The 13,407-nt window shown below is 50.4% G+C and overlaps 1 protein-coding gene across 2 annotated transcripts in view; it reads left to right on the forward strand.

Annotated features, from left to right (window-relative positions):
* Positions 1-13,407, forward strand: part of PRMT7 (protein arginine methyltransferase 7) — a 42,629-nt gene that overhangs the window by 20,899 nt on the left and 8,323 nt on the right. For both annotated transcript variants that reach the window (XR_011384054.1, XM_002711612.5), the window contains exons 6-12: positions 2,884-2,996; positions 5,116-5,357; positions 5,579-5,759; positions 10,006-10,133; positions 10,468-10,603; positions 11,460-11,543; positions 12,708-12,755. Coding sequence is in view for 1 of the 2 variants with exons in the window: in XM_002711612.5 (XP_002711658.1) it covers positions 2,884-2,996; positions 5,116-5,357; positions 5,579-5,759; positions 10,006-10,133; positions 10,468-10,603; positions 11,460-11,543; positions 12,708-12,755 (932 nt within the window). In the remaining variant the exon portion in view is untranslated. The remainder of the gene's footprint in view (positions 1-2,883; positions 2,997-5,115; positions 5,358-5,578; positions 5,760-10,005; positions 10,134-10,467; positions 10,604-11,459; positions 11,544-12,707; positions 12,756-13,407) is intronic.

Raw genomic sequence — 13,407 nt, forward strand, 5'->3', positions numbered from 1 at the left:
TTTTTTGGAGCTGGGTTAGAATAGTGTTAAGTCAGGGTTTTTTAGCAGTGGACTGTTGACATTTAGGGTCTGGTGATTTTTTGTTGTGGGAGGCTGTCCTGGATAGTGTGAGATGTGTAGCAGTATCTTGGGCCTCTGTTACACCTCTCCCCTACCACCATTTATGCCAACTTGAAGCATATTTAGACATTGCCAGATGTCCTGGGGACAGGGGACTTCAGGGCACAGTTGCCACATTGAGAATCACTGCTCTAAGGACACTTGAGCCTGGCTGTGACAGTGTGGCCTTTCCAGGTCTCTGCTGAGTGCCTTGGGCGCTCAGTGCGGAGTTTGTAGCCTGGCCGACCAGAACTGGAATGCTTCCCGTCCTCTGAGAGCTCTAGACATTGCTCAGCTTAGAGTTACATGAACATCTTTGGCCTTACAGTGCCTCACCCTGTGTGTATGTGAATATGGTCAGCAGCAGACTTGAGGGAACCCCTGCAGCATTCTGAAGCCTAATTTTCTCTCTGGACCTCTGCCTGGCAAGTTCAAGCCACTGCCACGTCCCCGACCTCTAGTTTCTGTCTCCGTAAACTCAGCGACACTGCTCGGCTTGGTTTCTCATCGCGTGGGCTGCAGTCAGTAAGGTGCTTCCTGACCAAAAGCCGAGCAGCCGTGGGACTCACTTGTTTCGTTTCTCTTGTGGGGAGCAAACTGTTACGTCCTGTCGGACACCTGAAAACCCTTGCTCATGTGTCTTGCCCAGGTTTCTAGTTGATAACAGTGGGAGGATGGGTGTGATCGCACTTCCTCTGTTGTAGCAGTGGAGGTTTTTTTTTTTTGATTTGTGGTTTGTCTGTTTACACAACAGAGACCCTGGAGACCAACCTACAGGGCAGCCTTTGCCCTGAAGCGCTGCCCCTCGGCTGTGCCCTGTGTCCTCCAGGCCACCAATACCGTCATAGACCTTGCAGGCCCCTGTGTGCTTTCCTAATGCTTTTCCTTTGTAGCACTTAGCACTGCGGTGCTTAAATAATTATATAGTTGTATATTTGATGTCTGTATCCCCATATGAGGTTGTGGACTATGTAGATCTTACTAATTATTCCATTCTGTTGTTTGCTCAGAGCCTGGCATATAATTTAGTAATCCTTGCTTAGTGAGAGCCTGTCAGCCTTGTGCTATCCACAGTCCCTTGTAAATGGGACATTGTTTCCAGGCCCCACAACCTGACTTTCCTCACTGGTGGGTTGGGTGCCTGCCCTCTGCTGTTTGTCTCGTACCACTGCAGCTTTGCAGCCTCTGCCATTCAGCCCTTCCTGAAAACCCCGCCCCGGACCCTCAGGGGCATCTCCCAGTCTTGGCTCTCCTTTTGCTGGCTTTCTGCTTCTGAATGTGTGTTCTCCAAGTTTCTGTTCTTGGGCCTTTTAACAAATGGCATCTCAGCTTGCTGGCTGCTCCCCTGAGAAGGATTGCACACCAGGCAAGCTGTTTGTTCAGCCGTTCTACTCATCAGTTAAAGACTCAAAAGCACCTGAGGCTCCAGGCTCCCTCTGCACCATTAGCACTCAGACGCTAAATGCCAGGTTGTTACTAAGTGTTTGTTAAAATTCACTGGGTCAGAACACTTTATTTTTATTTTGATGAAGCGAATTTGGCCAGTAAATCATTTTAAGTTCCATAATTGGCTTAAAAATTAAATCAGGAGATACAATTAGTAGGCTTGGTGATCGATTGGCTGTAGGATGACAGAGAAGGAAGACTCAAGAATTTGGCTAATGTCTGCTGATTGCTGGCTGTCAGGCGTTGTTCTGGGCACTGGGGGGCGGTAGTGAGCAGGCAGTCAGGCCTCTGTTTCTGGAGCTTGCAGAGGATGCCCAGGTTTCTGGAGTGTGTGCTTGGGGCTGCCATTCCCTGCCACAGAAACACTGGAGGAGGAGCAGGTGTGGGGATGGCATGGAGGGGACCAGGGCTCATTTTACAGGCGATGCAAGTAATAGAACTGAGCGTTTGAGGCTAAAAAGCAGGGTGAGGGCCACGTGTCTAGGACCCAAAGCCCAGTCTTTCTCTAACATCTTCTCTGAGCCCTGTCATGTGCTTACTTGCAGCATCTGTGAGACGTGTCTTGTGGGGAAGATGAGTAGCCTTGTCAGGTTATAATTCATGAGCCATTAGAATGTTTACAGTCAATTCTCCATGATGAACAGCCCTTTCCAAAGTCTGTTTTGTCTTTTGACTCATTAAAAATTATAATTAATATTATATGACAAAGATTTAGAAAATGGAGTTAACAAAAAGAGTCCTCCAGAATCCTGCTAGCATAAAGCAGCAGTTGTTTGTGAGATTGGTGGCATGACACTAACGTAATTACGGGGATTTGTTATAAGGAATCTGGGGAGTCTCAGTCATGGATCTCACTCTGCAGGCTAGAAGTGTTTGAAGTTTTTGCTTTTAGCTAATTTTTGTAGTTAATAGTTTATTAATTGTATTTCTTGTTGCTAATCAAGATGAAAAGTTTTCTGTATATTTAGCTGATACCTGTTCTGTTTTGAATGATCTGTTTGTATTTTTACTTGGGTGTTAATAGTTTCCTTACTTTTTCTGAGTCCTCACCCCAATATAAACATACAGAAAATATGAAAGGGTAGGATGGAAAATTCCCATATTCCCTTAACCTTCCCTTGGACTTCCCAGATGTGAACATTTTTCTAAACACTTGGATGGATATTGTGCTGAACCATTGGGAAGTCAGTTGCAGACATTGTGCTGCTGCTAAGTACTTCAGCGTATGTGTGTGCAGTCATTGTGATGACTGTGTGGCCTCTTACCTTTCACATATTTGCTGTAAATATTTCTCCTAGTCTGTGTCTCGCTTCAACTCTGTTTGCTTGTGTTTCTCAGATGGTGACATGCCGTGCCGGGCCAACATCCTGGTCACAGAGCTGTTTGACACGGAGCTGATCGGGGAGGGAGCGCTGCCCTCCTATGAGCACGCACATAGGCATCTTGTGCAGGTAGTGGCTCGGGGCTGCCCTTTGCCCCGGCTGTGATCTCAGCCGGCTTACCTGGGGCTCCACGACATACATGCTCAGCCTAGCCCCAGCCCTCAGCGTTCCCCCCTCCCTCCACTCTGGGGATCCCTTACTTCCTTGGAGGCTGTGGCTCAAGAGGTACTGAGGCAGAGAAACCCTGTGCTTGTCGTTTCTGTGCGAGAGCAGCTGTGAGTGTCCTCTTCACTGCCGAGTCCCTAGTGCCTGGTGTGTACAGAATTGGGGAATGAATGCGTGAGCTCGGAAGAAAACTAGACTAACGGTGCCTGGAGATGCCAGCAGGTCAGGCCAATTGAGGGTAGACCGTCGTCCCTTGGGCTTTGCCATGAGGCGCTTTTGGTTCTGGTGTCTGGACAAGAGCCACACTCAAGAGTCAGACTTTTGGGGACCAGTATTGTGGTATAGCAGGTTAAGCTGCTGTGTACAGCACCAGCATCTCATATGGGCTCTGGTTTGAGTTCTGGCCGCTCCACTTCTGATCCAGCTCCCTGCTAATGTGCTTGAGAAAGCAGTAAAGGATGGCCCAAGTGCTTGGGCCCCTGCACCCACGTGGGAGACCTGAAAGAAGCTCCTGGCTCCAGGCTTTGGCGGGCCCAGCCGCAGCTGTTGTGGCCCTTTGGGAGGTGAACCAGCAGATGGAAGACCTCTCTGTCTCTCCCTTTCCCTCTCTGTATCTCTGCCTTTCAAATAAATAAATTAAATCTTTAAAAAAGAAGAGTTAGGGCTAGCGCCGCGGCTCACTAGGCTAATCCTCTGCCTTGCAATGCCGGCACACTGGGTTCTAGTCCCGGTCGGGGCGCCGGATTCTGTCCCGGTTGCCCTTCTTCCAGGCCAGCTCTCTGCTGTGGCCAGGGAGTGCAGTGGAGGATGGCCCAAGTACTTTGGCCCTGCACCCCATGGGAGACCAGGATAAGTGCCTGGCTCCTGCCATTGGATCAGTGCGGTGCGCCGCAGTGGCCATTGGAGGGTGAACCAACGGCAAAGGAAGACCTTTCTCTCTGTCTCTCTCACTGTCCACTCTGCCTGTCAAAAAAAAAAAAAAAGAGTTAGACTTCCAACAACACAGTTTTTAAAGTGCTGATTAGATGCCCACATCTCATATAAGAGTGCCTGGGCTTAAGTCCTGGCTCTGCTTCTGATCCAGCTGCTGATGCACACCCTGGGAGACAGGAGGTGATGGCTCAAATACTTGGGTCCCTGCTACCCATGTGGGAGATCTGAATTGAGTTTCAGGCTCTTGGCTTTGGCTTGGCCAAGCCACAACTGTTGTAGGCCTTTGGAGAGTGACCCAGTAGATGGGTATATTCTGGGTATATTCTCTCTCTCTCTCTCTCTCTCTCTCTCTGCTTTTCAAAAAAGAATTAAAAAATAAAAAGCCACACTGAAGGGTTGCCCTGAACCTGGGACCAGAATTACTGCTCAGCTGTAAGACTTGATTCTTTCTTCCAACTCAGTGTGGGAGTTCACCAGCATGATGACAATTAAGGTCTATTTTTGATACATTTTAGAGTACTGCAGAGTTGGGAACTTACCTGGCATAAATCATTTTGGGCATTATATGTATTCCTTTATAAAATCTAGTTCCTTTTCTTTTCCCTGTACCCAGAGCATAGGGCTGAAAACATTTTGCTCTTCTAAGAGTGGTGAGGCTTTAGATATTACTAAACTAGTCTAACAATTTTTTTTTTTTTTTAAGATTTGTTTACTTATTTCAAAGAGTTACAGAGATAGATCTTCCATCCTCTGGTTCACGTCCCAAATGGCCTCTCTGGCCATGGCTGGGCCAGGCTGAAGCCAGGAGCCTCATCCAGGTCTCCCATGGGGTGGCAGAGACCCAAGTACTTGTGCCACTTCTGCTCTTTCCAGGCTATTAGCAGGGAGCTGGATTGGAAGTAGAGCAGCCGGGACTTCAGCCAGTATCCAGGACTGAATCAGTACCCATCTGGGATGTTGGTGCAGCAAGCAGCAGCTTTACCCGCTGTGCCTCAACACTGGCCCCAATAAATCTTTTCTGATCGGCGGGAATTCATATGGGTCAGTGTACTGACTTCTGGTTGTTCTTTTGTTTTTAATATGAACTAAGGAAAACTGCGAGGCTGTGCCTCACCGAGCCACCGTCTACGCACAGCTGGTGGAGTCGAGAAGGATGTGGTCATGGCACAAGCTCTTCCCCATCCGCGTCCACACCAGCCTCGGAGAGCAGGTCATCGTGCCCCCTGCCGAGCTGGAGCGCTGCCCGGGCGCGCCCTCTGTCTGTGACATTCAGCTGAACCAGGTGTCGCCCGCTGACTTCACCGTCCTCAGCCGTGTGCTGCCGATGTTCAGGTACCAGGCATCCACCTGGGTGACTGCGGTCTGAGAGAGTTGGTGGAATTTGGGTCTTTGGCAGTTCTTGTTGAGTAGGAAGGAAACCTAACTCGGGTCAGCTGCCTTGAAAGCAAAAATCCTTTGCAACCAAGCAGCATTGCTGGTCAGGCCACCACAAAAACTTGAAAATGGAGTGTGTGGGTTAAAGTGTGCCTAAGTTCCTGGCTCTTCTTCCACAGCGTGGACTTCAGCAAGCAAGTCAGTAGCTCAGCCGCCTGCCATAGCAGGCAGTTTGAACCCCTGGCATCTGGCCGGGCTCAGGTGGTTCTCTCCTGGTGGGACATTGAAATGGACCCTGAGGGGAAGATCAAGTGCACCATGGCCCCCTTCTGGGCACACTCAGACCCAGAGGGGCTCCAGGTAAGAGACAGGGGCTCAGCATGTTTGCTTGTAATTCAGGAAACTTGTCATGCGCTTATGTTTGTGGGAAAATAGGCAGTCGAACCTTAGGTTCTCAGGAACTGAAAGGAGGTGTTGTCAGAAACAAAGACGAAGAAGAACTAAAAAAGAAAAAAACATGCAGGCTCGCTTTGGTGAGGCTGACCTCTCTGTGGGTTCACGGTCAGCACCCGTGGACACGGTGAGCAGCAGAGAAGCTTGGTGAGCAGGCTCCTCACCAGTCCCAGCACAACCACAACCACTCTTAGAGCTCCCCCTCATCCCTGATATTCGGGCCTGCTTAGTTCAACTGAAAGTGCGCAGAGGACAGGAACTGCAGAAGAGGAAGTGAGGATGCTCTTCCCCGTGTGATGAGGTCCTCATCCCCACTCACAGGAGGAGCGGTGAAACCGCCACTTCCAGCGGCGGTGAATAGCTCAGGAAGCTGGGGAAGGAGCAGGGGAGCGAGTCCCAGGACATCCAGAGCACAGGGGGCCACTGTCCCCATGGAAAGTGGTGCCACCTGCAGCCGCTTGAGCTCTGGATAGATGCGCACGTGTGCAGAATGTGTGTAGGGTGCTCACCACAGCCCCGAGTCAGAAAAGGAGCGGCGGTGGGGACTCACCCTGCATCCTGCCAGTGTGGTGGCTCTGGCGCTGATGTGGAACACACCCAGCACCTGGCACGAAGTGAAACACGCGTGAAGGAGCACAGCTGTGTCTGCCGGCCAGCACTGGTGTGAGTGACAGGACGTGGCTTGGAGGGGATGGCGCATGTGGGGTGTGTACAGGACATCTTGAGAAGAATTCATAGGAATTGGTAAATAATAATGATAAAAATGATTGCTTCTGGGAGAGGAGGAAAGGAAACTTCTTTTTTACTTCCTGTCCTCCTTATCTTGAAGCTTTTTTCTTAGGTGGGTGTGTTTTCTCCCCTCAAAGGGAAAAAGATAGAAACAATGTTGCAGAACCAAGAACAAATGGTATTGACCTTGTAGAAAGACCTTAGCTGCTCTCCCCACCCACCAGTCTTTTTTTTTTTTTTTTTTTTTTTTTTTTAAAGATTTATTTATTTGAGAGAGAGTTACAGAGGGAGACACAGAGAGAGAGAGGTCTTTCATCCACTGGTTCACTCCCCAAATAGCTGCAATGGCTGGAGCTTGGCTGATCCAAAGCTAGGAGCCAGGAGCTTCTTCTGGGTCTGCTACATGAGTATGGGGCCCGAGCACTTGGGCCATCTTCACTGCTTTCCCAGGCCATAGCAGAGAGCTGGATCAGAAGAAGAGCAGCTGAGACTCGAACCGATGCCTATATGGGATGCCAGCGCCGCAAGTGGAGGCCCAGCCCACTGCACCACAGCGCCGGCTCCCCGCCTTTCCTTGAGTCACTGCTTAGCTTACCTGGCCTGGGAGCTCCTCGGCCACTCTGCCTTCCAGTTGCCTGGCCCCAGGTGGGGACAACCAACCAACAATTGCCAGCTTCCCTCTGCAGCCTTAGTGTGTGTGAAGGAGGTGTGGGGGTCAGAATTCACCCCCAGAGTCGAGATAGGCCTTGAACTGCTTTCTTCCTCTCCATAAGTGTGATGATTGGAAATTAGCATGAGAGCATCCTATAAATGTTAATGCTTTTCATGTGCACATCTTCCAAGCAATGCTACCTACATTTTCTCCTTTAATCCTCATGGAAGACGCATGTGTAACTGTGACAGTACCCAGACAACTAGAGGATTGGCACAGGGCCTCTGTCCAGGGAGCCCCAGGTCTTCTGACAGTGGGCTCTGTGCCCTTTCTGTACCAGCGATGACTTTTGCACTGTTGGGCATCTAGGAGCTGCTAATGAGTTTCCTTTATTAATTCAGAGTGCTTTGATCCCAAGTCTTTTTAGTCCGTGGGGTGGCAGGTTCTGCTGCCAGCTCTTCAGCGTTAGGTCTGGGGAGCCCCCTGTGGTGGAGCGAGTGAGAGGGAGAGGTGACAGGGAGGCACGGTGGGAGCACAGGAGGGATCCGAGAAGGCTGCTTTTGTGTTGGGATGGATTTGTGTAGCACAGGAATGAATAACAGGCTTAAGAGAACTTGTTCTTTCCCCCTTGTTACTATTTTTTCCAGAATATACCTGGTTGGATTTTCATTTTCTAGCCTTTATGTTCAAATAGATGTTTCAGATGCATGGGAACTGTTCAATTTCTGACCAGGCAGGGTGGGATGTGGCCCTGAGCCTGGCCTCAGCTCCCTGGGCTTCGCTGCTGAGCCACTGGCCGGGAGGGCCCCATTTTCCCGAGTTCCCAAAGACGACCCAGGAGGACAGAGGTGACTGTCTCATCAGAGCAGAGCCAGGCATCCACTTTTTAGGATAATTCTTTCTATTTTAAAAAGAGGCTTAGGGGCCAGCGCTGTGGTGCAGTAGGCTAACCCTCCACCTGCGGCACCAGCATCCCATATTGGCACTGGTTCCGGTCCCAGCTGCTCTACTTCCTATCCAGCTCTCTGCTATGGCAGGGGAAAGAGCAGAGGATGGCCCAAGTGCTTGGGCCCCTGCACCCGAGTGGGAGACCCGGAAAAGGTTCCTGGCTCCTGGCTTCAGATTGGCATAGCTCTGGCCATTTGGGGAGCAAACCAGTGGATGGAAGACCTTTCTCTCTGTCTCTTCCTCTCACTATCTGTAACTCTACCTCTCAAATAAATAAAGTCTTTAATTAAAAAAAGGCTGAAAGGTTATAATCGTAGTAAACCTCGTTACATTAAAAAAAATAAAAGTCACTGTGGTCCTGGCATGCAAAATATAGGTCCCTTTCCAAAGGTGGGTTTTTGTAAATCTCTTGTGTGGTAGCAGTCACCACATTTGTCATTTCATTTTATTTTAATTTATCTACTTGAAGAACAGAGTTACAGAGAAAGGTAGAGAGAGGTCCTTCATCTGCTGGTTCACTCCCCAAATGGCTACAATGCTAGAGTTGAGCTGATTGAAAGCCAGGAGCTTCTTCTGAGTCTCCTACGTGGGTGCAGGGGCTCAAGGACTTGGGCCATCCTCTTCTGCTTTCCCAGGCACATCAGCAGGGAGCTGGATCAGAAGTGGGGCAGCCAGGCCTCAAACCGGTGCCCATATGGGATGCCGGCGCTTTAGGCCAGGACTTTAACCTGCTGTGCCACAGCACCGGCCCCATGCACAATTGTCATTTTATTTTATTTTTAAAGATTTATTTTTTTATTTATTTGAAAGTCAGAATTACACAGAGAAGGAGAGGCAGAGAGAGAGAAAAGTCTTCCATCCGCTGGTTCACTCCCCAGATAGCCGCAACGGCTGGAGCTGCACCGATCCAAACCAGGAGCCAGGAGCCTCCTCTGGGTCTCCCACGTGGGTGCAGGGGCCCAAGCACCTGGGCCATCTTCCACTGCTTTCCCAGGCCATAGCAGAGAGCTGGACAGGAAGTGAAGCGGCTGGGACTTGAACTGGTGCCCACATGGGATGCCAGCACTGCAGGCTGTGGCCTTATCTGCCACGCCACAGCGCCAGGCCCACACTCGTCATTTTAAACACCTTTATGGGTTCTGCGTGAGGATTTGTGTGTCCCTTTTGGAGCTGCTGCACATTTGGGTTGGTTCCAGTTTTTGCTAGTATAAAGAATTCTGTGATTGATAGGCCTATTTATGTGTGGCTATGGCTTTTTTCCCTTTTTTGTGTTTTGTTTTTTTTTTCCTGAAGATAGATACCTATACGTGGGGTTTATAGTAAGGCTCAAGACAGCTTATCAAAGCCTGGCTCTGTATCATTGTAAAGCCATGCTTCACAGTGTAGAGTCTTCTGTTTCTTTAAAAAGTCCATTTAATTTGATGAATTAAACCAAACAAAAGCTTTTTGTACTATTTTCCCAGCTTTGTATATTGAAAATGTATGAATGCACAGAGTAAGTGAGCATAGCCCTGAGACACCCTTAGCTTCGCCAGGGAACGCCAGCCGCGCTTCCTTTGTCTTGTTCTCCCTCCTCTGCCTCCCTCCCTCCTTCCCTGCACACATGCACACATACCGAGTTTTTGCGGGATCATTGAAGTAAGTTGCAGACAGCTGACGCGTCACCCTCAAATTCCTCAGTGCACATCTTCTGAGAATAAGATCAGTCTCCAGCAGAAGCAAAATAGCATTGTAGCTCCTATGGGGATTAACAGTCATTCCATAGTAACAGCTTGCATATGAAAATTTCTTTAATTGTTTCCAAATGTCCATTTCCCATTTCAGTGGCGGGACCACTGGATGCAGTGTGTGTACTTCCTGCCACAAGAGGAGCCCGTCACCCAGGGCTCAGCCCTCTGCCTGGTAGCCCACCACGACGACTACTGTGTATGGTACAGCCTTCAGAGGACCAGGTATGCCCAAGCCACGGGTGAAGGACTGGGCCTTGCAGACTGGGCCGTTTATGGATACTTGGATCCATTTATGGATACTTGGGAGGCGCAAGTGGGCAGATTTGTATTTGAGCAGATTGAAATGAGAGGTTAATGGTTTGTGTGGATGTGTCAGGGTAATGAGAGGATGCTGTCAGCCGTGGCTGGACTCCAATTAGCACTGACGTGTGTGAAGTCCAATCTCTGCTTGAGAACCAGTGGCCAGTCTCGCAGGGCAGGTCCCTGTGCTGTGCCCTCTGCTTCTGTGTGGCTAGTGGGGTATGCCCACCACCTGTCTGTTTATCGCCTGCCATAGCCCTGAAAAGAATGGGAGGGTCCCCCAGATGCGCCCTGTGTGCGACTGCCAAGCTCACCTGCTCTGGACCCGGCCTCGTTTTGGAGAGATCAATGACGCCAACAGAACTGAGCAGTATGTCCAGGCCCTGGGGACCGTAAGTCCAACTTTTGCATGGTTGTGGCCAGGGTAGAAGCTTGTCCCCTGGCCCTCTCTGCCTGAGGTTCGGGAGTGGGCACAGTACCGAAAGCTGAGGAGCCAGTTCTGGTCTCCCTGGAGGGCCTGCTCGCTGCCCATCTGTGAGAGCCTCCTCCGGGGTCTTCCCAGCCCCTCTGTGTGGCCTGCTGAACGCCTTTGCGGCCCCCAGTAAGTGAGCCCAGTGACTTCAGCCACCTCTCTCCTCTTCCCGTCCATTGCCACCTTTGTCTGATTTTCTAAAATACAAATCTGATCACAGGACTCTCCCGCCTGAAACCAGTGCTGCTTCTGCCTCTCAGGGGACTCAGCCTGGGGGCCACCATTGCAGATGGCAGAGTTGTGTTCAGGAACCCATGTGCACATGTGCTCTTGCGTGCATTTTGAGGGGAGGAAAGATCCAGCTGGCTCAGTTGCAGAGTTTCTTGGAGGGATCTGTGACCCATAGGGCATCCCTGCTCGAGGGTGTCACTTGAGAATGCCTGAGCCTTGAGTGACAGCTGTCACCAGACCCGAAAAACCTGCTGTAGATGTAGACTGCGTGTTGGCCTCCTGTGAGTGGGGCAGACCCTCAGTGAGGCTTTCTGGCTTGGGTTGAGAAGGGTGTTCCCTGCCTCTAGGGCTTGCTGGGGAGACACGGGAGAGGTATTGGAGGGTGGGGTGGGTGACTGCACAGGCCGGGAGGCAGGTGCGAGGGATGGGGTGAACTCTGATTTGGCACTCGGCTGTCCTGGTGAGCGGGGCCAGAAGGAAACGTGTGTCATTTGGCCCCGAGGAGCTGTTGCAGAGCCTGTGCTGAACTTGCTCTTTTCCCACAGGTGCTGACCCCAGACAGCATCTGCCTGTGTGTCAGCGATGGCAGCCTGCTCTCCGTGCTGGCCCATCACCTGGGTGCCCAGCAGGTAGCGCACGTGTCTTCTGTCAGCTTCCAAGGGCTGGCTCTTCCCTCTCTATCTCATTACTTGTATTTCCTTCCTTCCTTCCTTCCTTCCTTCCTTCCTTCCTTCCTTCCTTCCTTCCTTCCTTCCTTTCTTCCTTTCTTCCTTTCTTCCTTTCTTCCTTTCTTCCTTTCTTCCTTTCTTCCTATTTATTTATTTATTTGAAAGTCAGAGTTACACAGAGAGAGGAGAGGCAGATACAGGTTTTCCATCTGCTGGTTCATTTCGCAGTTGGCTGCAACGGCCAGAGCTGTGCCGATCTGAAGCCAGGAGTTTCCTTCGGGGCTACCATGCAGGTGCAGGGGCCCAAGGACTTGGACCATCTTTTGCTTTCCCAGGCCACAGCAGAGAGCTAGATCATATGTGGAGCAGTTGGGACTCGAACCAGTGCCCATGTGGAATGCTGGCCCTGGAGGCGGCAGCTTTACCCACTCTGACACAGCACCGGCCCCTACTTATATTTTCTTAAGATCAGCTCTTGAGTCAGAGCTTTGTGTGGTCAGGTACACAGTTCTGTGGTTAAGGCTGCTGCTTTTTTTTTTTTTTTTTTTTTTTTAAGATAGATACATTCATTTGAAAGAGTTACAGAGAGAGCTTCTATCCACTGGTTTACTCCCCAAATAGCCGCAACAGCCATAGTTGGTCTAGGCCGAACTTAGAGCTTTGTCCAGGTCTCTCACATGGGTGGCAGGGGCCCAAACACTTGGGCCATCCTCCACTGCTTTTCCTAGGTGCATTAGCAGGGAGCTGGATCTAAAGTGGAGCTGCTGGGACACAAACTGGCGCTCATATGATATGCCAGCATTGCAGGTATTGGCTTTACCCACTGCCTCATGACACGACCCCTCATTAAGGCTTCTTCCAGGTGCAACTGATGTGTACAGCTGTGTGCTTGGTTCTGGGGCCTTATGGTCTATTGCCCACGTGTGTGGACTGCTGCCACATAGCCACAACCCACATTACCAGGATCAGTGCAGACCTTAGGTGCTGTCCCAAGTTGGTAGTGAGCAAGGTTGAAGTGTTCAGGTGATGTTCTCTGCCTTGGACTGATCTTGTCACATTTTAATAAGTGATTTCTTCCTCTACTGAGTATGTGTCTAATAACTAATAGCATGGTGTTCTCTTTAGGTATTTACAATTGAGAGTTCAGCAGCTTCTCATAAACTGATGAAAAAGGTAAGTGGAGGTTGTGACTGACGTCCCGAGGGGCCTGGGGGCTTTCCTTTCAGCATCTGGGGTTGACCTTATGTAGCAACAAGTTCCGGGGAAACGGAGGAGCACAGCTGGGTTGAGCACTCTCCCGGTTGTTTGGCTCTGCACGGAGAGCTGGCCTGGTCATCCCCAGAACGTGTGCACTCAGGTCTTTGCTTTTTTTTTTTTTTTTTAAGATTTTATTTATTTGAGAGGCAGAGAGAGGGAGAGACAGAGACATCTTCTCTCCACTGGTTCAGTCTCCAGATGCCCTCAATTCCTGGAGCTGAGGTGATCCAAAGCCAGAAGCCAGGAGCTTCTTCTGAGTCTCTCATGTGGGTGCAGGGGCCCACCACTTGGGCCGCCTTCCACTGTTTTCCCAGGCCATAACAGAGAGCTGGATCGGAAGAGGAGCAGCCGGGACATGAACCCATGCCCATAAGGGATGCCGGCACTGCAGGTGGAGGCTTAGCTTGTTAGACCACAGCACGAGCTCCACTCTGCTCTGGTTTTTACAGCTGACTCATTCAGGCTTTTCTCCTTCACATGAAGCTAAGAAAGCTGAGATCTCTGCAGTAGTGGGACAGACTATCTGATTGGTTCCTGGGCCGCCACTGCTCCCTGCCCGATGGGAGAT

The sequence above is a fragment of the Oryctolagus cuniculus genome, chromosome 18 (assembly GCF_964237555.1).
Source record: "Oryctolagus cuniculus chromosome 18, mOryCun1.1, whole genome shotgun sequence".
Lineage (NCBI taxonomy): Eukaryota > Metazoa > Chordata > Mammalia > Lagomorpha > Leporidae > Oryctolagus > Oryctolagus cuniculus.